The 24,174-nt window shown below is 36.7% G+C and overlaps 1 protein-coding gene across 8 annotated transcripts in view; it reads left to right on the top strand.

Annotated features, from left to right (window-relative positions):
• LOC121947483 (neural cell adhesion molecule L1-like protein) overlaps positions 1-24,174 on the top strand; it is a 72,743-nt gene that overhangs the window by 44,613 nt on the left and 3,956 nt on the right. For 4 of the 8 annotated variants that reach the window (XM_042492560.1, XM_042492561.1, XM_042492556.1 and 1 more), the window contains 4 exons: positions 7,464-7,577; positions 7,870-8,031; positions 8,383-8,562; positions 9,781-9,853. In XM_042492560.1, the coding sequence (XP_042348494.1) occupies positions 7,464-7,577; positions 7,870-8,031; positions 8,383-8,562; positions 9,781-9,853 (529 nt within the window). Of the gene's footprint in view, positions 1-7,463; positions 7,578-7,869; positions 8,032-8,382; positions 8,563-9,780; positions 9,854-10,035; positions 10,106-24,174 lie in introns of all 8 variants that reach the window. The other 4 variants (XM_042492558.1, XM_042492557.1, XM_042492563.1 and 1 more) reach the window with 4 other exon arrangements.

Raw genomic sequence — 24,174 nt, 5'->3', positions numbered from 1 at the left:
TCAAAACTGTTGTTTTTTTCAGTTATGCCCTTCACACAAATGTAGCTGCTTTACTGCTTTAAGTGCTTTACAATGACAAGAGACAGTGACAATAAAAACAAGAAAATGAGCAAAAATAAACACAAAGTAGGTTCAGTAACATTGAATTAAGCAGCACAACATCAAGATCAGTTATGAAATAAGATACTAATTGAGAAGGGAACGAACTGAAATAGCTAAATTATGTTTCAAGCGGTTGCTTTAAACTGTTCAATGAGATTGCCTCTCTAATATACTGAATACTTTTCTACACTTTCCACATAAAAATGTGCGTCTCCAGTTTTCACATGACAGTGGTTGTGAACATCTAACAAACCTGCAGCAGAGGATCCAAGTGAACCCGAAGTCACATAAAACAACAGGGAGTCTGCAGTTTAGGTCTGAGCCATTTAGAGCTTTTATTAAAAGCTAAAGGACTTACTTGTAGACATTTTCTAAAGGATACGGGGAGCCAGTGTAGCCCATCTAAAACTGGAGTGCTGCGCTTCCCCTTTATAGTTTTGTTTTGAAGTCTAACAGCAGAATTGTGAATAATTTTTATCCCCTAAATACCCTTTTAAAAAAGACCAGTGAAGAGTAACAATAGTCTGCCTTAGATGAAAGCTTGAATTAGCTTTGTGGCATCTTGCTATCTTAGGAGTGGCTCTGCGGTATTTCTCACATTGTCTGAGATGTTGGCTTATACATGAACTTGATTAGTTGAAAGAATGCTATTTTGACCAATTTGCTGATGTGCGATTTAAAGCTTAGTTCGGATTCAAAGACACAGGCTTAAGATATGACTTCTGATCTGATCTGGGGAACCAGAGATCCAGGATTCTTGAACAGTGCATCTCTGTAGCCTTGAGGCATAGTCAGACTCTTTGTATTTGAGCCTTAGATATACATTATTATAGCTTTTTTTGACTGTAGAAAGACAGGATGTGGGTGACATTAAGGTATTTTGTGAATCTGGATCTATTAAATAGTTTGTGCTATCTGCATAGCTGTGTAAATTAACATTACACACTCTGAAAACATCACCTCAAGGAGGCATGAAAAGCGAGAATATTGCACATGGAGTCAAAGCAGCTTCTTAGTGCTGCAACAAAAGAAGTGTTATTTTCTGGACAAGAAAAGCTGTCAGGATGTAAAATTTCCTCTCAGTGGTGGATGCACAAAACAAGTTTAAAACATCACCAAAAGGACATTTCAGACAGTAATGCCTGTGTTTTGACCAGTTTAGGCAAATCCAGCATTTAGATCCATTTAGATAACTGTGTTGTAGTTCATCCTAAAATCTTATTTAAAGTTCTTCAGAATATTGGTAAATTTCAGAGGGCTGTTTATTTAAAGTGCACTCTCTCAGGGAGGTTTTGGTCATTACTACTGAAATGAGAACAGTATCATTCAAGGTGTTTGGGTTTTTTTTCAACAGCCTAACAAAAGCCCAAAAAAACTCAGTCTGATGGTAAGTGTTTATGATTTTAAGGAAATAATATAATCTGAGCCACTATTAAAGAGACACTCAAAGCATTATAGTTTTAACTGACTGTAGGATTTATTATCAAATTTCAATAGCTTTGAGGCAGAAATGGACTTAAAAAACCTTAAAAAGAGCTGAATACAGGGATTGTCATCTTTTGCTACAATACCAACTTTGAAAGTAGCTATATTTCTGAATTACGAAGCAGATATCTTGCTTTTTGCAGCAAATTCTGGAAAGTAAATGTCAGAGTTTGGGACAAGTTTTAGCAGCTGATCTTACATAGAGAACAATACTGAGTAACTTGTTTTCTCTGATTATCTCAGAAAAATAGACTCAGTGCATACTGCATTATTACAAGTAATTATGGGCTCTTAAATTCAACACAGACCTCCAACTTTTCTGCATTTCCTGTCAGTGGCTCTGCATGATCTGTCTCGCATTCGAATAGAGTTTATAAATCACGGCAATGTTCTGTCACACAAGCCTGTAATGACCTAGAGTGTTTATCAGGTTGTTGTTCAGGGTGTCATCCATTTCAAGCACAGGGTCGGTCACACTGACTGAATTAATAAGATGATAAGTTCAGAGAACAAAACCTCTGCTGCAGCATCTCTGAGCCTTTCCTGAACAGTAAAATGTAGCTTTTCTGCTACACTGTTAGTTTTGAGCAAGTATATTATGTCTATTTTATCATGTTATAACATTTATTTGTTAAAGCTATCATGCAATTGTAGCATCATTTAAATTACTAATTGTTTTCTTCTTCATTTTACCTTTTTTGTTGTTGTTTCTGTAGAAAGATAAGACAACCCTGGTAAAAATGGGTGCAGTCCACTGTTTGTGTAGCTTTCAGCATATGAATTCAACCACTAGGAGGTGTCAAAGCCAAAAATGTTGACTCCACACAGAGGGTGCCTTTAATTTGTATCTTCCATAAAGCAAAGCCACGCAGATTCTACCTATTTTGGTTTAGCACTTTGTTAATACTTCTTTTAACTTTTAATTCAGCCAATCTGGTCAGTAGATTGACAGCATTACCTGCCACCATTCAGCTTTGCTGCATTTCGCAGGTAATAATTTCAGTCCTGTGATGGTGCACGATAAACGGTAAAAGTGAGTACTAAAATTTCCCAACAGTTCAAACCTGCTCCCTCCGTTACTTTGCATGAGTGCTTGAGAATATATGCTTCCACTATCTCTGAATGTTTTAATAAATGTTATTCATTCCTCTCTGGCTTTTATATTTCCTTTGAGAGGCTCTGCATCTTGTAGGTGAATGTCCAGCCTGAGAGCCATTAGATGCATTGTTTGTAAATATGGTTGAGAAGAGGCTCGGTGGGGAGATAAAATGGTTCTGTTTTGGAGCGCTGTCCTCGGGGCATGTTAGTCACAATGCAGCAGAGCAGATTTATGGATGCCAGTGGCACAGAGCAGGGGCACCATGAATTTAGAGTCGTTGATGGGGAGTGATGGAGTGACAGTGAAAAGAATGAATGCATGGGAGTTAGTGAGGCTATGGAGTGCTCCTTTTAGATTTCACCTTTGTGACTGAATGAGCTTTTAATGCTTATCCCCATTTAGTTAGGATAAACAGTTGTCTAGCTTAAAAATTGTCTGGAAAAATAGACTGACATACCGGAATAAAAAAGACAGCCATAGAGGTATCAGCAGATGTGCGTCTTTGTTTGAAAGGCTTGTAATGAAAAGAAAGTGGCTGAAGTGAGAGACAGAGAAAAAAAACAGACGGATGGGGTGAAGCATCTGTGAGAAAGAGGAGCAGGGAAAACTAAGAGAGAACAGCTAATAGCCATAGCAGAGGAGTGTGGCAGACAGAGAAGAAAATATCTATTTTTCTCCATCAGGTCTCATGAGATAACAAAGCAGCAAAGATAAAGCGGACTGCAAACATGACAAAAAGCACAGAGGAGCATATACCTCTTAAGTCATACAAAAATAACCGGCTCCTCCAGAGATTAAATTATTTGCTCCCTAGCATTTGAACACCCAAGTTGTTATCGCCGACATATTTGCCAATGGCTTGAACTCAACGTTTGAAAAAGTTTAGTTAGAAACACGATAATCAAGAGCTGGCTTCATCTTCACTGCAGTCTGTTCAGGATCCAGCAGTTAGTGCAGAACAGGCAGTCATTTTTAATATATATGTCCTGGTTCACACTAGACAATGTGAGAAATAATACAGGCAGCATCATGCAAATGAAATGATGTGTTGGTGTGTCATAGACAATGAAACAATTGTTCCAGTGATTGCAAATTCAGACAGAGTATTGATGTATCACTTGAAAATGACCAACACAGTTTATCACAGCAATACCAACACAGTGAAAACTAAAAAATCAAACTGTGATAAATTTGCCTTAAGATCATTTAGAACTAACCATACAAAATAATAATTCAGTGTTAACGTATTAAAATCAGCTTAATCAGATCCATTCAGTATTAACCTGATGCCATCTGTTTAAGTACAAATACTTAAATTTTTATAAATTATAAAAAAAGGTTGTAGGTACTAGCTTTTGTATGAGGTTCATACTGCTGATAATCAATTGGGTTTTCATTGCACATTGTTTTATTCCCTTTTTATTGCAAATATCAGTGTGATGAGAGTCTGTTCCAAACAGTATCTGAATACTATAAGAGAATGCAGTTTCTGAAGAAACTGTGGGTGTGAATGCTCAATGTTGAAACGCTACGCTACACTGCAATGCTGGCTTAAATGAGTAAGAATAACCTGAGGGAGTAGGGATAACTGGAAAAGTGGGAATAGGATAAATTAGTATGAATGTCAGTAATATGTTTGGTACCAATGATGTAAAAATAAGATGTGTAATATGTAAGAGCTTGTTGAAAAGCTGATACTATACTGCAGTGCTCGCTGAAATTTCGCATTCACTCCCAAGTCACACCCAAATATTACGTGATTAAACTTGTAAATTAACAAGGAAGTGTTGTAATATTACGTGACTTAACTTGTAACTTTACAAGAAAAAAGTTGGAATATCTCAAGATGAAACTCATAAATCTACAAGAAAAAAAGTTGTAATATTATGAGATTGAACTCATAACAGCGTTAAAAAAATTTTTTGGGAAAAATACATTTACAAGAAAAAAGTCATAATAATACCTGATTAAACTCATAACAATATGAGAAAACGCCATAGATAGAAACTGGAAAGTCAGGAAACATGATATTAAAAAGCAACAAAGAAAACCTTTACTCTGTTAGATAAGATGGATGAATGATTAGTGTATCAGACCTTCATGCTAGAGTTTGGGGTTTGAGTTCAGCCATGTTCTGTACTTGTCAAATATTTTTAGACTTTATTAGAAAAAAGGAAAATAAATCTTTTTCTGTGATCTACTGTTAGCTGACCATCAGCTGGCTGTCCTGGAAATGTCAAAACACAAAGTTAAGAACAGGTCATTTAGTTGTTTTGTAAAGTTTTATTTACACTAACATAAACTCTAGACTAACAACTTAAAAACAATAAGTCTTCACATCTCTTAATGCACAACCTAATGTGGGACTTGAACCCTAAACTTCCAGCTAAAGGTCCTGTGAGTAAACCCATCACCTACCGGATAGTTCACCTATAAAGGAGGGATATCAATATGACAGGGCGTAACTGGCTTTACTCTGTGGCTGTTTTTTTGTCAACAATACAAGTTTAATCTCATAATATTATTGCCTTTTTCTTGTTAATTTGATGACTAAATTAGTTTAATCTTGTAATATGACTTTTTTTGTTTAAATTTATGAGTTTAATATCATATTATGCCTTTTTTTAAAATAAATTAAAAAGATTTAATCTTATAATATGACTTGTTTCCAGTAGATATCTAAATTTAATCTTGTAATATTATTATGTTTAGTCTCATAATATAATGACTCCTTTGTTGTAAATTTATGAATTTAAACTCATAATATTTTGACTTTTTACTTGTAAATTTATGAGTTGAATCTTGTAATATTCCGACTTTTTTTCTTGTAAATTTGTGAGTTCATCTGGCAATATCCTGACTTTTTTCCTCCAGTCAACATTTATTATTTTTTTCCCACATGGCTCTGATCTTCCTTAGTAGATTAAAATGTAATGTCATATGGTACATTTAATATATATTTTTTAAATTATAGTATTTGCCCGTTGATCCCCTGGGTTCACATGGAGCAACCCATTCTCTGATCCCTCCTTGTTGTTCAATTGTAGAAATTGGTAAGTTGAAAAAGGCAATACATGGCAACAAAATATATTTGTAAACACAAAGTTTGACGTTTCCTGTGGGTCACCCAGCTGGCACCCAATATGATGCAGGACTCTGGTCGAGCTCACAACTTTACCGTTGTAGTTCACTCTCGTGCACTCATAGCAGAATTTCCACCCGAAGCAAGCAGCTGTTGTCAGTGGAAAAACTCTCAAAAGCCACTGTATGCTATCTGATCTCCACCAAACAGCAAACAGACACAGTAGCTGCACCCAAGTGGTAAAAAAAAATCTGTTTTTGCAAGTTTAACAAATGATATGTGTGTTTTCCGATGGATATCAGTTAACCTACAAATACACATTTGGAAACCTGGATTGCATTGTGGTATATTATTGTCCATCATTGCAGCAACTAAGCACATGCACGACATCCTCAATTCTTGTTTAGCATGCACGCTTTGCATTAGTGAGCACATTACAGGACAGAGTGTTTGACCTTTGTCCTCCACACTGCCCTCTGGTGGTGCAGCTGTCCACCAGTAACACAGTCTAAAACACCGCTAAGAAGCACCGCACACTACAAAATACAGCCACATGCACTTTATTTGTGAGGATTTACTACCCACGTATTTATGTGTGTATAGATATACATGCACGTGTGTGTGTGTGTGCGTGTGTGTGTGCGTGTGCGTGCGTGTGCGTGTGCGTGTGTGCGTGCGTGCACGTCCTTAAAGCTGGCTTTCCATATATCTGTAATCTTCTGCTGTATTTCATTTTCTTTTTATCCCTCTGAAGATTTGTCCCCAACTCCAGCTGTGGCCCCTGTTCAGAGCAGTATGTATCAGTGCCTGTAGCTGCTGCAGCTCACTAACAGAGAAGTAGAAGTAGAGAGGTTGTAGGTGTGTTGGTGCAGTGAGTAGCCTCAGTAAAGGTTTGTCCTTTGTAGTTGTATGGATGTAGTTTGGGAAATGTCTGACTCAAGAGAGACAGAACATTTCTTTGTCATAATGTGGCAATTTCAGTTTGAATTTGCAGTATGTTATGCGCTGCAGTTACACCGTGTTTACTATTTGCACAGTTACTTCCATTAATCCAGTTTTCTTCGTTGCTCTAACAATCCTTTTTTCATGTAGTCTATAGAGCTCGCTTGTTGCACAATATAGAGTATTAGACCCGACAGCATTGCAGCAGGAATCTAACATCTGAGGCTTCTCTTTCATTTCAGACCACAACTGCTCTCTCTCCTTTCCCAGCTCTATCCCAGGCAATTCTACTCATCCTCCTTTAGGTATACAGCTCACACTCACACATGTGCAGCCAATGAGGTCCCTGTGATCTCATCTTGATGTACCTTCAACTTTCAACTAACAATGGGATTCTAGACACAGAATCGTATCAATCTATTCTGATATTCGCTCATGGCGGGGGGGCGTCAGGAAATGCCAGCTTTGCTTAAGTCAGAGTGAAGACTACATGTCACTCCCGCCCACGATCTCTATATCTACCCTTTATGAGCCAAAATCCAGCTCCACTCAATTAAGTCTGGGCCCCAGTGTTGCCTTTTGAACTGTCGTCTTGAAGGGTTTCTGCTAGCTGCACTGTTCTCAGGCTGCGGGGGGAAACCTATTTGCCTCTGCTAATCCTCTTTTTCTGCCTTCTTTCTCCTTTTCTCTGTGCCTGTCTGTGTTTTCCTTTCCTCCTTATTTTCCTCCCCCTATTTCTTCTCTCTTTATCAGTTCCAGCGCTGTTGAACATAAGCTCTTATGTGAGTGACACCTTTGCCAAAATCAGCTGGACTGCCAGAGAGGAGCAGCAGGACTCGGAGCTTTATGTGGCTTATATGAATAACCGTAAGCTACTTTTCCTGTCCCCGCCTTGCATAACATTGATAGGAATTTTAGTAGCATCATGTGTAGGTGCACCCGGAATGTTTTATATAAACATCTAAAAATATATTTTAAGCCCACATGGCTACTTCCATCATTTCCATGATTTCCTCAACATGTATTAAGATGCATTTAAGTTATTTAGCACAACAAACACAGTTTAAAATGTGTTTTTTTCTTGGCAACAGCTCATCCTATCTTCTTTTTTCTGCTTGCATGAATTCTGCTTGTGCACTTCTTGTGCTTGGCTGTGTAGGTGATGGTAACTGGTGGATTTCAGAGGCTGTAAATGCTTCTCAAAGTTTCCACGTAATTGATGGGCTCAAACCTGGGACAGTGTACACCGTACGCCTCATGGCCAAGAGGCTGCTCGATAACGCTAGCATTTATGAAGATGTTATCCAGACTCGAGTCAAAGGTGAGAGGAGAGAGACGCATCGTAGTCAATAGAACATAGTGATTTGCGCATATCAATGACAGATAGATATGGACTGTGGTGAGTGTAAGTTTGTTTACTTTCTTTGCATCTTGCATTTGTATTTTGCAGATCCAATATTCTTTCAGTAGAGATAGAGTGCTATAGCTGAAGGGAATGTGAGTCAAATATGACGTGAGAACATCCTCTCCAACTGGAATCCATCATGTTTTTCTGTTTTCAGTCAAAGATAAAGTTGTATGGGGAGCGCTGGAGGGGGCTGTCATCCTCAAATGGACCGACGTGTTAAGCAGATTATTGAGCTCTGTGTCTCTCCGCTGCTTTTGTTCTCAGGTGCGGAGGGTCAGCGGAGTGACTTTTCCACTCAGGGCTGGTTCATTGGGACCATGTGTGCCGTGGCACTCCTCACCCTGGTCGTGCTCATGGCCTGCTTTGTGCGGAGAAACAAAGGTGGCAAGTATGCAGGTACGCCACCGCCAACCCAGCGACAAGACATGTTCTCCATGGAAAAAGGTCAGTTAGTCTTTGACCAGGGTTGGGTCCCCTTGTCATCTTGCTTCAGGAAATGAACCAAAATTCAATGTAATTCAGTCATAGAAGAAAAAGGAGAAATTCAACATAGGAGATATCAGTCTAACTTGGTTATAAGCAGTTTAATTATCAGTTTAAAATCTCTAGCAGTTTTACAAGATGACACTTGGCTTGACTTTTGGTATAATTTTGGTTGACCTCCTGAAAGAATGAAAATGTGCAGTGGGCCTCAATCCTGACCCCTCTCCCACCCCCATTCAGAAATGTGTTATGCATGCATGTTGGACAACGGTGCATGCCAAACCCAATATCATTAACCCCAAATGAACTCTCCACAAGATGCTTGCAGCTTTACTGCATTGTGAAATAATTTGTGTGGCCCTGTTAGTTCTGCTCTGTACCTCTGATTACATACCTTGTCAGCCCAGACGAGTGGGCCAGCTGGCTGTGTTCCACACTTACCAACCCTTCACCTGTGCAGACCTTCCCAGCTCTTCCCTGGCGCCTTTGTGCTGACTTGTATCAGAGCCAAATTCAGCCTCACAATGGTTCCTACCTGCAAAGTGTCTCCTCACTCACAGTTTCTCCTCTCTCAACCTGTTTTCTCATTTTTTCCCCACCACTCCACCTCTTTGCCTGCAGTAGCTTTTGACATGAAGCACTGAATATTTCATTGGCTCCTTTGGATTCCCCCTTTGCCCGTCCAGCGCCTTTCATGAAACCTCTCTTTTGTCTATCTTGAAAGCAACTGGTATTTTTTTTAAGGATATTTACACAAAGAGCTGCTGTGTAGCACTTTAGGCAGACAAACAGGAGAGAGGCTTTAAGTGTGCAGACTTGATAGAATGTTTACACTCTCATATTTAGTTTTTCTCAAAAGCTTTTCAGTCCAGACTTTTGAAATTCAACTTTTACATACACTCAAGTGATGTAAAAGTTCAGATCACTTATTCCTGTACGCCTACTAAGCATTAATGTTTAGTCTGCTGTAAGAATTGTGTTACAGAAAATCACCGAGGTTTATTAAAACTAACAAAAGATTGATCCCCTGTTTGAAAATATGTTAAAGATAATCCTTTATAGTTATTTGGATTTGAAGCATTACAAATGATGTTGCTTCCCAACAGTGCAAGTAATATGCAATCGCATCTATGGATGAAAGTGCCGCTCTTTGAAATGTGTGTCCTGCCCCCCCTGCAGTGAAAGAGAAGGAGGACCTCCACCCCGATGTAGAGTCACAAGGAATGAATGATGACACGTTCTGTGAATACAGGTGAGCTGCACTCCTGCTCTGCCGCAGTGCCAATGTGTGCTGAGGAAATTACACTTTTTTATCCACTTGAAATGCATTGTGTTGTCGCAATATTTATCTTATAACCATATGCTAAATATTTTCCAACTGGGAAACTCATTTGTCATGTGTCACAGTAATGTTTTTCTCTCCCATCCCAAAAGCAAACCATGCATTCATGAGCTTTACCAGGATCAGCCCAGAGGCCATTCTTCTCGGCACTTATTGGGTTAGGTAACGAGACCGTGTAGTTAAAAGTAGTGGGCAACAAAAATGTGTGCTGTGCTCCCCTTTTAGTTGCTGATAATGTGCTTTATTTTTTTGTCAGATTCTGATCCGAGTGTGTTAGTCAGCTTGGCCCTATATCTATCTATCTATATATCTATATATATCTATATCTTGTGCTGTGCTCCCCTTTTAGTTGCTGATAATGTGCTTTATTTTTTTGTCAGATTCTGATCCGAGTGTGTTAGTCAGCTTGGCCCTATATCTATCTATCTATCTGCGTGGGTTCTCTCCGGGGTCTCCGGCTTCCTCCCACATTCCAAAGACATGCAGCTCAGGTTGATTGGTGACTCTAAATTGCCCTTAGGTGTGACTGTGAGCGTGAAAGGTTGTCTGTCTATATGTGTCGGCCCTGCGATAGTCTGGCGACCTGTCCAGGGTGTACCCCGCCTTCTGCCCGATGACAGCTCCCCGCGACCTTGCAAAGACAAGCGCTTATGGACAATGAATGAAAACAGGCTAATAGCCGACAATGCAAATTTGTAGGTCAAAACTAAAGTAAAACTCAGCCTTGACATGCAAGTTAGTAACTTACTCACTTACTCACTAATTTTATTGTGCATGTGTTTCTTGGAGGGCTAGAGCTTGCAAAACAGGACACTTAAATTCTGCAGTTGATAGGACTTTATGGGAAGTGAATAGCAGGATGGGGCAAAAAGATTGGGTGTAGTTACTATTTACTGTTAATAACTTTATTGTTGTCTTTGTTTTATATATATATATATATATATATATATATATATATATATATATATATGTATATTTAGACCAGACCAATTGTAACTACCAATGTATCACCAAAAATTCAGAAAAATAAATCTATAAACGAGTAACATTATACATAAAATGATCAGCAATATAATTACTTATTTTAATAAATAAATATATTTATTTTATTTTAATTAGTTAATCACTATAAAATGATTTAACACAAGTCTGTGACTAATCCTTAAAAGCTGTTTGCTTCCAAAAGAAAGAAATCAAACTGTGACATGACAGATGAGCTCAGGTCCAGAGAAGTCAGTGGCGTTTCTGGATTTTGTTGAATCTGGCTTTCACTTAGCATAGTAGAGTCTTAAATTGCATTTATAGATGCAGTGATGAACTGTGTTCACTGTCAGTGGTTTTCAGTGTCCCCAAGCTCATTTTGTGATATCATGTTGGTATTTAATGCAGTGCAGCTTTATGGGTCAAAGGTCATGGCCATTCATTTTTGGTTTTTAGCCTTGTCCCTTTTATGCAGAGATTTCTCAAGGTTCTCTAAATCTTTTCATGCTATTATGGCAGATAGTTAATGGATTTGAACAGCAAATATCTTGTTTTGTAATGTATTCCTTTGTGTTCACAATAGTTTTTCAGTGATGGATGAAACACCTGTGTTTGTTAGTGTATTTTAGCATTATCTAATCTAGACCCCATTCAAAGATGTTTGTTTTTTTAATGACTACAGTCTGTAACACATACTACACACACACACTGGCATGCAGCATTGTCACAGTGCACAGAGAGTGTGCGTGAAGTGAAAGGCACATAATAAATGTTACGATAAGTTCACAATGACACTCAGCTTTACAGGACTTTACATTCCAGTATTGTAAACTGAAACTTTTCTTTAGCACTTAAAGTTTAACTGGTATGTTAGTGTTTTTGATGGGCATTGAAATGGTGATGAGCCACCAACAACTCATCTCAAAACCATCACAACAGGATACACATCTATGAATGGGCCTTCATAAGTCGACTTCTGTTTGTACTCTTTGAACTTTGCACTCTAAAAAGAAAAAAAAAATGTCCACACTCCATTTCCTTTTGTAAGAAAACTAAAAAAGGAGTTTTAAATTAAAATTATGTAACATCAAACTTTGACTTGACCTTTAAAATTGTTCAATTTCCAAAATACTTACCTGACCAGTTTTCACAAGTAGTGAATGTCAATCAAGTTTTCAATATACTTGTGTTCTCAGTCTGTACTTAAAGAAATGCAACTTGTTTGTTGGTGCACATTACAGAAGAAGGTCCACCCTTGAGTAGGATATAATGACATGAGTCCACTGTTGGCTGGTACATAATGTCACAAGTTCCTTCTTAGATAGCACGGAGTGACATTCACACTCAACCATGTAAAGCACATACAAACATATTTAATAATACTTGTGAAAAAAAATCTCATCTGAATAATGTTACATTTCTTCTTCAAATATGATTTTTTTAGTATGTTTGTGTAACAGAATATAAAGGCTCAACTTTAGTGGCTGGCTTAACCTTTTTATGGCTTGATACTGTATTAATGGGAAATTATGCCCATTTCTAAAATACATACATATTATTTCTATGATCTAAGGCAGTCTAAAAACATTAGTAAACATGGGCAACTCGCTCCCATATCCAAAAACTGGAGTGCTTGTGATGTCATGTGATATAAAGTGTAGAGTTGCTCCATTGATATGAAATTGTGAAAGATTTTCTAGATGACACTGAGAACAGCCAGAACAATGTTATAAGTATATGGGAACATTTTCTGTTACAGAACTGACAACACCAATATAATAAAGTTCATTTGGGTTTAAGGGATAACAAACATTCTGTTGGTCCCCAAAATTAGGCTCTCGATGAGCAGAAGGAGCAGCTCCAGACTTTATACTTCATGACATTACAAGTCTGAGACTTCTTTCTCTAGTGTCTAGATCAGAGATATCACACATACTGGCTGATCCCTTGGCCATGGAAAAAACATACTGGAATTCCTACTTTAGATGTTCACCTTTACAATGAAGGGTTTCCCAGAAAGGACCAAAACGATATAAAGGTCAGCAACAGTATTTGCTGATTAATCATAAAAATAGATTTATTATCAGACTTTTACTGGAAATTCCCATTAAGAGTTATTACAAGCACAGGATCTCTTTTACAATGTATGTGCGTGCTTTCAATTTATATGCATAAGAATGCATTTTCTTTGTTGATCAACATTACAGAAAAAAGGGCCACACATATAGAATAAAGCGACGGTGGTCCCAAGTTGGCTGGTACATAATGACACAAGTTCCCTTTTGGATAGGACAGAGTGATATTCACACTCCACCATAGATTAATGAAAAAGAAATAGAAAGGTGCATTTTGTAAAGAGAAAAAATATCTAATACAAAAATGTATCTATTCAGTAAAGCTTCTCATTGTTTAGTAAATTGGCACCAGAAATGTTGCCCATTGTAGCTTTTTAAAATAAAGGCTATAATGTGAACACAATTATAACTTGTCTTAATATTCACTGTGACGTGACAGATGAGCTCAGGTCCGGGGAAGTTGGCAGTGTTTCTGGATTTTGCTGATATCTGGCTTTCACTTTGCATAGTTAAGTCTTAATTTGCATTTATAGATACAGTGATAAACTGTGTCCACTGTCAGTGGTTTTTAGTGTCCCCGAGCTCATTTTGTGATATCCTTCAGTCATGTTGGTATTTAATGCAGTGCAGCTTTATGGGTCAAAGGTCATGGCCATTCATTTTTGGTTTTTAGCCTTGTCTCTTTTATGTATTTCTCAAGGCTCCTTTTTTTCATGCTATTATGATAGGTAATGGATTTGAACACCAAATATCTTGTTTTGTAATGTGTTCCATTGTGTTCAAAATGAATAGTTTTTTAGTGATGGATGAAACACCTGTGTTTGTAAGTGTATTTTAGCATTATCTAATCTAGACCCCATTCAAAGATGTTTGTTTTTTAATGACTACAGTCTATAACATATACTACACACACTGGCATGCAGCATTGTCACAGTGCACAAAGAGTGTGCATGAAGTGAAAGGCACATAATAAATAATATAATAATACGATAAGTTCACAATGACACTCAGCTTTACAGGACTTTAAATTCCAGTATTGTGAACTAAAACCTTTCTTTAGCACTTAAAGTTTAACTGGTATGTTAGTGTTTTTGATGGGCATTGAAATGGTGATGAGCCACCAACACCTCATCTCAAAACCATCACAGCAGGATACACATCTATGAATGGGCCTTCACTAGTTATCTTCTGTTGACCCCATTCAAAGAGGTTTGTGCAACCCAGAACTAAGTTTTTATTATTGTTATATCTATTTTTTGGTTGTTTTTGATAACTATAGTTGGTAACACATAGAGTTGTAAATTAGTTGGCAAATACAGGGCTGGTATACAGCATTGTCACTGCGGCACAGAGAGTGTGCATGCATGAAGGCATGTGAGATTGCTAAAATAAGTTTACATTGACACTCAGCTTTACAGGTCTTTACATTCCAGTGTTGTCAACTGAAACAACTCTTTAGCACTTAAAGTTTAACTAATGTTAATGTGTTTCTGATGGCCATTGCGTTAAAAATTCAGACAAACAGAGCCACTGAGAGCCAAGATGCCCTACTGCTTTAGAGGGCCACTTAATAAATAATTACCTTTCAATTATTTCAGTGATATTACATACATGTGGTTATTATGTCACTTCCCAGCAGATGTTTCTTCATGTGAAAAAACATGTTTAACTCCTTTTTTTGAATAGCTTGTAGTCAATTGTGCAATTGACGACAAATGTGGAATTCTGCTTGTATTTCTACTCTTTACAGTTTAACATTATCTTACCCAACATCCACTTGTTTAACACAGGAAAGAGGAAAAAGCCATGTTTCAGTCAGATACAACATCTAGGATATGAGAAGTAAGCAACCCTGAAGCCCAATGTGTAATGTCCTCACGACCATAACGACCATCGTCAGCTAGAAGAAACCATCCCCCGCACTGCAGGGAATCAAGGCCTGACAGATTTTCACAGGCTGACTTGCAGAGAATCAAACCCCTCACCCACTGCAGGTCACTCACTTCTCAGTGGCAGCAGTCTCCACTGTTCAACACTCAAAGTTAGGATCTGAGAATCATATGGGTGCTGGTCACTCCACCTCTTCAGTGTAGAAGAAATTACATATTTTTGTCCACTTCATCAACTGAAGGCCAAGTAAATATAAAAAATATATCTATAAAACTGTGTGTGAATGTAATAAAGACAGATTGCTTTCTAAAGAATGCACAAAGCCATTGAATCAAATGTACATAGATCATACAGAGATGAATAACATTTTTTTTTTTTTCACACATATGAATACTCAGCCTCTTTTTTAGGGATGCATCTTACTCCATAAATGTGGTAATTTTACGTGTCGGTATCATCTTTCTGAAGCTGGCAAACTGTATTATAGGCATCATTAATAATTTGTTAACTGACTGTTAATTATACTTTTGTCAATACTCCTTGATAACCAATGAAGAAATGATAACTAATTAACTTTACCCATTATAAGTAATGTTATAGATTGTTATTTTATTAGTCAAATACCAAGACTTATACAGTCTTGTATAAATACATAAACTAAGTATTAATGGTTTCCAACTAATTTGTAAACCTTTGTAAAAACAAAAAAAAAGTAAATTATACAATATAAATATCTCTTGGATAGATAGACCAAATATTTATAACACTTTGTTAACTATTAATAGTTGGTTTGAAAACTGTTTATAAACATTGTTTGGATGGTTTCTATAAAGTTGCAACTGCTAATGGTAATAAACTGTTAAACTGTTAACAAATACCATGTAGCAGATCTTGAAATACTATTTGGAAGACCATTATAAAGTTGCAGTTGCTATTTAAATCTTTTGAGTCACTTAATAAATAATGTCTTTCTAAGCACTTTGTAAGGTATACATACATGTTTGCCCTTCATTAAATTTTTAATAGGTTACAAAAGTTGCAAAACAACAATAACCCACTACATTTATCTTTGGCTCAAAGTTGCATGTCAACATTGACTTTCTGTTCATATATGTGTTTAAAATGATAATCACACAATCAGGACACAAACATGTACTCTTTATGTAGCTCACCTATAAAAAAACATTTAAAAGGGCCAAATTAGTTTTACTCCATACAATCAATAACCATTGACAACATTTTAACTATCTAAATAATGTTTGTAGATGCTTTACAGAGTATCTAATTCTGTAGTATTGTTTTACCTCTTTAGTTAAAACAGAACCTTTTATTATAATTAGAATAATGAAATGTAAACTTGAGGCAATAACCTGTGCAACATCAAAATGGTATGTCATGAAATAACAGATGTAATCATTAGGTAACTGAATATGTTCAACTACTTAAATATCCATAATAGTACAAGTTTTGAAAAAAAAAAAAACAGTATTTAAAATGGGAATTAAAGTGGAGAATTGTATGCCTACTCCGTACAATTTCAGGGTGTTCTTCCCAATAATCCAGGGATGTTGTACTAACCAAGATAAGCAGTGTGTGCTACTTGTTAAACCCAGGATGGGGGAATAAGCCACGTTTCAGTCAGTCTAAATCAGATACAGCATCTTGGATATGAGAAGTTAGCAACCCCTTAGCTCAATGTGTCATGTGCTAACGACCATCGTCAGCTAGAAGAAACCATCCCCCGCACTGCAGGGAATCAAGGCCTGACAGATTTTCACAGACTGACTTGCACAGAGTCAAACCCCTCACTCACTGCAGGTCACTCACTTCTCAGTGGCAGCAGTCTCCACTGTTCAACATTCAAAGTTAGGATCTGAGAATCATATGGGTGCTGGTCACTCCACCTCTTCAGTGTAGAGGAAATTACATATTTTTGTCAGCTTCATCAACTGAAGGCTCATAAATCTAACAATATATCTATAACACCATGTGATTGCTTACTTAATAATGCAGAGCACCACTGAATCAAATGTTTAACATCTTAGAGAGATGAACAACAATTTTTTCACAAACAAATGAATATTTAACCTCCTTTAGGGATGCATTTCGCTCCATAAATGTGCTGGTAATTTTACATGTCAGTGTCATCTTTCCTAAGCTGGCTGTTAACAGACTGTTAATTTCACTTTTGTCAATACTACTTGATAACTAATAAATAAATTGCAACTACTGATGGTACGCTGATACACTGATACACTACTGATGGTATATTGTTAAACTGTTAAAAAATACCATGTAGTGGATCTTGACATATTATTTGGGAGGCCATTTTAAAGTTGCATTTGCTGTTTTAAATCTTACAGTCACTTAAAAAATGCTTTGTTTCTCAGCGCTGTGTTAAGCATGCATACACGTTTGCCCCCATTAAATGTTTTATAGGTTAGAAAACTATTTATTTTCATATATAAGTTCAAACTGATTTATGACCAAACCTTTTAAATTTATATCACTGCAGCTCAAATGAAAAGGGTTCAGGAGGTGAAAAATGGACTACATAAATTCAACATTACAGATCAATAACAAAACCTATGTTACAAAACTACAATAATCCACCATGTTTTTTCTTTGGCTCAATGTTGCATTCTGACATTTTATTTCTGTTTCCTGAATATGTTTAACATGATGATCAGACGATCACTCTTACTCTTTAGTTTTGTTTTACTCCTATAGTTGAAACCAAACCTTTTATTATGATTAGAACAATTAAATGTTAACTTGGCACAATAAACTATGTAACATCACAATGGTTTGCCATGAAATTCATGTAATTATTAGGTGATTAAATATGTTCAAATATTTAACTATCCAGTAAAAAAAAAGTACTACTTTTGTATCAGTATTCAAGCTAGTGGGAATTTGAGTGGAGAATTATATGCCCAATCTGTAAACTTTTAGGATGTTCTTCTTCCATAATCCAGAGATGTTGTACCAGCTAAAATAAGCACTGTGTGCCACTTGCTTAACCCAGGACAGGGGACAGACCCATGTCTCAGGCAGTCAGTCAGAGTTGGATGTAACATTCTAGCTAATATAAATTAGCATCTCTGAAGCTTAATGTGGAATGGCCTATTGACCATCGTCAACAACAAAGAAACCAACCCCCACACTGCAGAGAATCAAGGCCTGGCACAGAGCTGCACACGCTGACCCCTCACCCTCTCCAAGTCACTCATTTCTCAGAGGCAACCTTAAAGGCACATGGGTGCTGGACACTCCACTCAGTCAATGTGGAGGATTGTTTAATGCTTACATCATAAACTAAAAAAAACCTTTAAGGAATTTGAAATTCTTCATATAAACCAAAACTGTGTTGAATAATAATAAGTCCCTCTGGTCACTGCAGCATGCACACAGAGAGATGGCAAATCATTTAATCCAATACAAAATGAGTAGTCAGCCTCGTTAAAGACACAATCCATAAATGTGCTGGTAATTTTGCATGCCAGTACACCCATTTAAAAACTCTCAGTTCCCTCTCCTACAACAGAAGACTTTAAAGGTCGTACACAGCAGACAATCCAATCCAAATCTCTCAGCGTTATTTTTTTTATTTTACTTGAAAGTGAATCCTATTTTGATCCTAGTTCTGCAGTTTTTGTATTGTTGGCTGTTTTATATTTCTTTAGTTGTTTTAGTAGTTGTAGTTGTTTTTTTTTTTTCTTGAGATCTAGTAATGTGTATATACAATTTTGTCTGTCTAATGCAGATTTAAGATTAATTTAAAACATTGGAGAAAATATAAAAAAAAAAAAAAAACAAAACAAAAAAGAAGTGTCATTTTGTACAGGCCAAGAGGGGACAAAGTGTGGACTGACTTTCCTTTTTTAGAATTTAAAGTTAAAGTACAGCCAAAAGTACAGCCAAAAACCTATAGAATTTGAAATAGTTCATCAGCAGTTGAACAGAGGGTTTCAGAGGTTAATCATTCCTCTAACTGACTTATCCCTGTAACTGAGACAAACTGATTGCTCACAAAACCTCCCATATTATAAATACCATTAAAGATTGCTCTAGTCATTTATATCATGATGGGTTGTCAATGTGTTTTCAACACAAGGTAAAAAGGAGCACACTCTTAAACAGCAACTCAAAAACTTATTCAGGTGCACGATTCAAAAAGCAATGTACGAAAAAACTAAAATGATATTTCTATCTCCAATTTCCTAAAAAAATAAATAATTTTATTATTACATTTTTGTAAGATTATTTTCTTTGAACAATAATGCATCTAACTTCTTTTTTTCCTATTCTTTGTCATTTATCCATGTTGAAATGGGAATGTCACTCTATACTATATATCTAAGATGGAACTTGTGTCATTATATACCAGCCAACAGTGGACTCATGTCACTTTATACAACTCAAGTGTGGACCTCTTTTCTGTAATGTGGGAGACAAATAAAATGGATTCCTATAGATGGGCACACATACATTGGATTTCAACCATAACAATAAATGCCAAATTCAGCTGATTCCTGTGAATTCTGGGAGACCCTGCAATTTTGTCAAATCACTGCAACTATACAGAATTCTTAACTATTTAAACCGGTTAAAATCTGATTTTCACTGTATGTCTGCCCACAACTAATCCACTCAGTTCCTCAGTTGCCCTCTAAGTATTTCTGAGTGGCTCTGATGTTTTACAAAGAAGACTTTGGACCAGCAAAGCTATTTTTAAATTATTTGCTTCATTTTATGCAAATATTGGCTCTGAAAAGGCATCATTCAATGATGATGAAAAACTTTATTCCTTTTTTTTTTTTTAAAAAAAAACATTTTTGTTTTAATATTCTTTTCCCAATAGAAAAAAAAAAAAAACTTTAAATCCTCAAAAATAAAACCTAAAACTTGCATGGCATTTTTTTTTGCTTGTAAAAACTGTTAAATGGAAGTTTTGAGTACGTCCATCCATATTCTCAAGTGATGCTAGCCACGCAAGATGTATGCAGATGTGCCTCGTGCTGTCTGGCTGTCTACTGACGTATAATAACAATGCCGCTGGCTCTGTCCGGCTATGTTCTCATCTCACATCATCATCTGCCATGATCCAGATTGATGCAGGTATGCCAAAAGCACTGACAGAGGGAATGTATTTGAAAAGTTAACAATGAGAATGGACTGGGGTAGCTCCCTTTTTAAACACAGTGTCAAGCTATAAAATGGTAAAGACATCCACAACGGCTGAGCCTTTATATTCAGTTACAAAAATACATACTTACAGATCCTTTTAGAAGCAAAAAAAAAAAAATACATGATTTAGTTTAGATATATTTACAAGTAACTTGTGTCATTATGTACCAGCCAACTGTGGACCCCTGTTGCTTTATACTACACAAGTGTGGACCTCTTTTGCCTGTAGAGTAGATCAGCAAATAAAATGCATTCCTGTGATTATAGAGAAAAAAAAAACATATGTACATTGTAAGATTGACAGAAATCTAGTGCTTCTAGTGCATCTAAAAACTCAAAGGGAGTTTTGGAGGATTGAGCTAATCTCAAGGTTAAGTTAAATTCTGATAATAAACTAATTTAAGCAATTCATTAAAATTAGTAAAGATCTTGCTGGTATTTTCTCTCCACATTTTCTTCTACCTACCCTTATTATTATTATTATTATTATTATTTATTATTATTTATTATTATTTATTCCTTTTTTCCTTTCTTTTAGATTTTAAAAATATTTCCTTGCCCTCTGGGGAAGCCGTATTGTAAAACAGTGTCAAGCTAGATGGTTAAGCCATCCACTAAAACTGAGCCTTTATAGTTTGTTATAAAATATTAGTTATAATTATAATAATCACAGTCATTGTAATCATAGTTGAGGAATAATTTTTTGAATTATTTAGGTGAGATTCTTTTTGTGTAAGTCTTATCTATCTCATTTTATTTATTCTTTACATGGTGGAGTGTGAACGAACGTTCACTCCATGCTATCCAAGAGGGAACTAATTGTCATTATGTACCAGCCAACAGTGGACTCATGTTGCATTATCCTATGTTTGGACATGTTTTCTATAATGTGCACCCACAAACAAATTACATTTCTATGCGTACAGACTGAGAGTGTATATTGAAGTATATTGAAAAACTGATTGACATTCAGTGCTCGTGAAAACTGGTCAGGTCAGTATCGTCAGGGACTGAACAACTTTAAAGGTCTAGTCAAGGTCTGATGTTACATCATTTTACATAATTAAACCTAAAAAGAAAAAATCTTACTGCTGATCATTTTATGTAAAGGTTTATTCTGCTTGGATTATAGTTTTTCTTGCTTTTTTTAAGGCTCTAAAATACTGATTTCTCTCCTGCCTTCTGGGTAGTTATTGTGCATGTGTTTCTTGGAGGGCTAGAGCTTGCAAAACAGGACACTTAAATTCTGCAGTTGATAGGACTTTATGGGAAGTGAATAGCAGGATGGGGCAAAAAGATTGGGTGTAGTGTAACTTCACTTTGTAAAACATTTCTTAGACAACAGCTGTAATGCTTTTAATTATTTAAGCACTTATATCAGCTGCCTGCTGAACCTATTAAGGTTATGTTTTAAGCATCTGTAATGCAGAAATGTGTTTGAGGAGCCTGGATGAACGCTGCTGTCTGTTGTTGTATAGCCTGTGATTACCTGGTGTTTTGACAGATGTAGATTTACGTTTAGACCCCCCGATTCACCTTGTGAATAAGGGGGTATGCTGTGGAGTATCTTCAATACAGGCCACATTTTTAATTGCTTTAACAGCTTCTACTGCAGACACACAGGTTGATTCTAAACGTACAGTAATTGCAGATGGAAAATATCTTACATTCAGTGAAACAGGCATAGACTTAGCATGGCAAATGGGTGAAATAAACTGAGCCTTTAAGCCTGAAGCAGACAGCTGTTGTACTTTATAATAGCTGTTGAATTTCCATTGTTTGCATTGTTGAGCTGCTACGGTGACAATTTAGGGAAAACGACTGAATCCTATTTTGCTTGACAGCACCGCAGCAACTGTGTGACAATGGCACGTTTGTTTGTGCACACGCAACAGAAATCACCTAAAATAGCCTCTTCTGTCCGCTTTGATTCTGCTCGTCATCATATTATTCAGAGCATGATTAGTCACAACTGTGTGGTCGCTGCCAATTGCTTCCCTCTGATTCTTGCCAAGACTATAATTCTGTTGAACAGGAAGATACGCATTGTCTACAGCCCTGTTTATAGATTTTATAGCTTAAAGATGTAATAAGAAAGTTTTTAATGTCCCATAGCTCCAAATGACTGTTTGTGTGAATGGGTGGCGTAGTTGATCGATACCAATGACTCGATGATTGCTGTGCAGATGCTGAGGCGGCTTTCAAACACACTGTAAGTAGTGTTTTCTGTGAGATATAACAGTGATGCACATGGGCATAATTGCCATGGGGGATACTTCCTGCACAATGTACAAAACAGAGAATAATCCCTCCAAATTCCATTGACGTCCAACATTTTCTGTGTTTGATTACACTCAGTTGGGTGGAGGCAGCATTCACTGATTGTACTTAAGCCTAGTGGCGTACCACAAAAGAAAAAAAAGAAGATACTCAGTGTGAAAGTGAACTCAACAGCTGTGCATCACTAACAGGTCTAACACACACAGGTAATAAATAATGGAAGTATCACTGATGCACATGTTATACATAAACCAATTATCGCTGCAGTTGATGAACACATCTGGTCAGCTGTTTGTAACCAGCTGAAGGATGGTCTGACATTCACTCTGTCACTAGTCTTTAGTAAACTGGGTCTCCCGTTGATGTGTGACTGAGCTGTGCTGCTATAGACTGCACGCTGTCTGTGGTAGCCACCCTGTGTCCTGTGTTTTACAGCCATTAAACACACAGCTGATGGTTATAGAGTAAATACTGAAAATGCAGAGAGGTAATTATTGTTTCTTATTTATAAAATGTACCTGCGTTTGGATACAAATAGGAGAAAAGAACAGATACATTTTTAAAGATTTTATTGTAAAGATTTATGACTTGTGAGTTATTTTTGCAACTTTTGTCATAATTTCTGTCAGTTTATGTTGACATTTTACTCACTGCTTTAATTGATGACACTCAGATTTTAAAAATACTGAGACATGGCCATGCACAGTTCAGCCAGATTATTTAAACTACTTCATTTAGAGGTAAAACCAAAAGTGAGCACACTAAAAGTGTTAGATACTGTGTATGTGTGTGCACAATACAGTGAATATGGTCACTCAAAGTTGCAGGTATTGTGTCCGCAAACAACTGCAGACATTTTTTAATTGGTTGTTTGGGTAATTCTTTTATCATTAACTTATGTTTAGATTTCCAAGTTTGGATAAGATTTTGATTTTGTTCAAATCATCTTCCTCATGTTTTTTGCTCCATTGGCTTGTTATGGCTCTGCGCTGGCTATTACTGTGGCCAGAGACATTAAGTTTTCAGGTTGTCTATCCTTCAATCCCTCTGCAATAGAGACATTGTGTTTTCATGAATGCAATGTCTCAAGTGCGTCCAATTTGGCACAAACAGCCACTTAGACTCAAGAATGAACTGAATCAATTTTGGTTGTCAAAGGTCAAGATGACTGACCTCACAAAACATGTTTTCAACCAGAACTCAATATTTCATATGCAAATTATGACAAAATTTCACATAGATGACAAATAGGATAAAATCAGAAAGTGATGACGTTTTAAATTCAAAAGATCAAAGGTCAACATCACTGAAAAAAAATCTTTTTCTGGCCTCAGGAACAGAAATGGAGACATTTGGTGAGATACCAAATTAGTGGCATTGATGACAAATTGCCCTTGCACTTTTTAAGAGCCCCCTCAGTCACCCTACCCTGGGCCTGGTCTGGTGCCCACCTTGAAACTGCAGTAATTGTTTCTGATCTGTACTGCTGGGTTGAAGATGTCTGTCATAGCTACATATGAGTCTGGACAGACATGGATGTTAACTCTTACTGCAGCTTGACTGGTTCGCTGAGACATATAACTGCAAGGTGGGAATTTGAGTTCAGAGATTTCAGCATATTTCTCAGATATCAACAATTATATTGGTGAGCACAATGTTGTTGTTTTTTATTGAGGTTCTGGTTACAATTACATGTACTTCCACTTCCAAATATGTACAGAACTACTTTTTTTCATAGTTTTTGAACTGCCTTACATATACAAATTTTTACTGTACCAACTGGTTTTGGTTGGTCCCCCCAGTGAAAAAGTGAAG

The sequence above is a fragment of the Plectropomus leopardus genome, chromosome 8, assembly GCF_008729295.1.
Source record: "Plectropomus leopardus isolate mb chromosome 8, YSFRI_Pleo_2.0, whole genome shotgun sequence".
NCBI lineage: Eukaryota > Metazoa > Chordata > Actinopteri > Perciformes > Serranidae > Plectropomus > Plectropomus leopardus.
The sequence above is the reverse complement of the archived record's forward strand: the minus strand, read 5'-3'. Positions and strand labels throughout refer to the sequence as shown.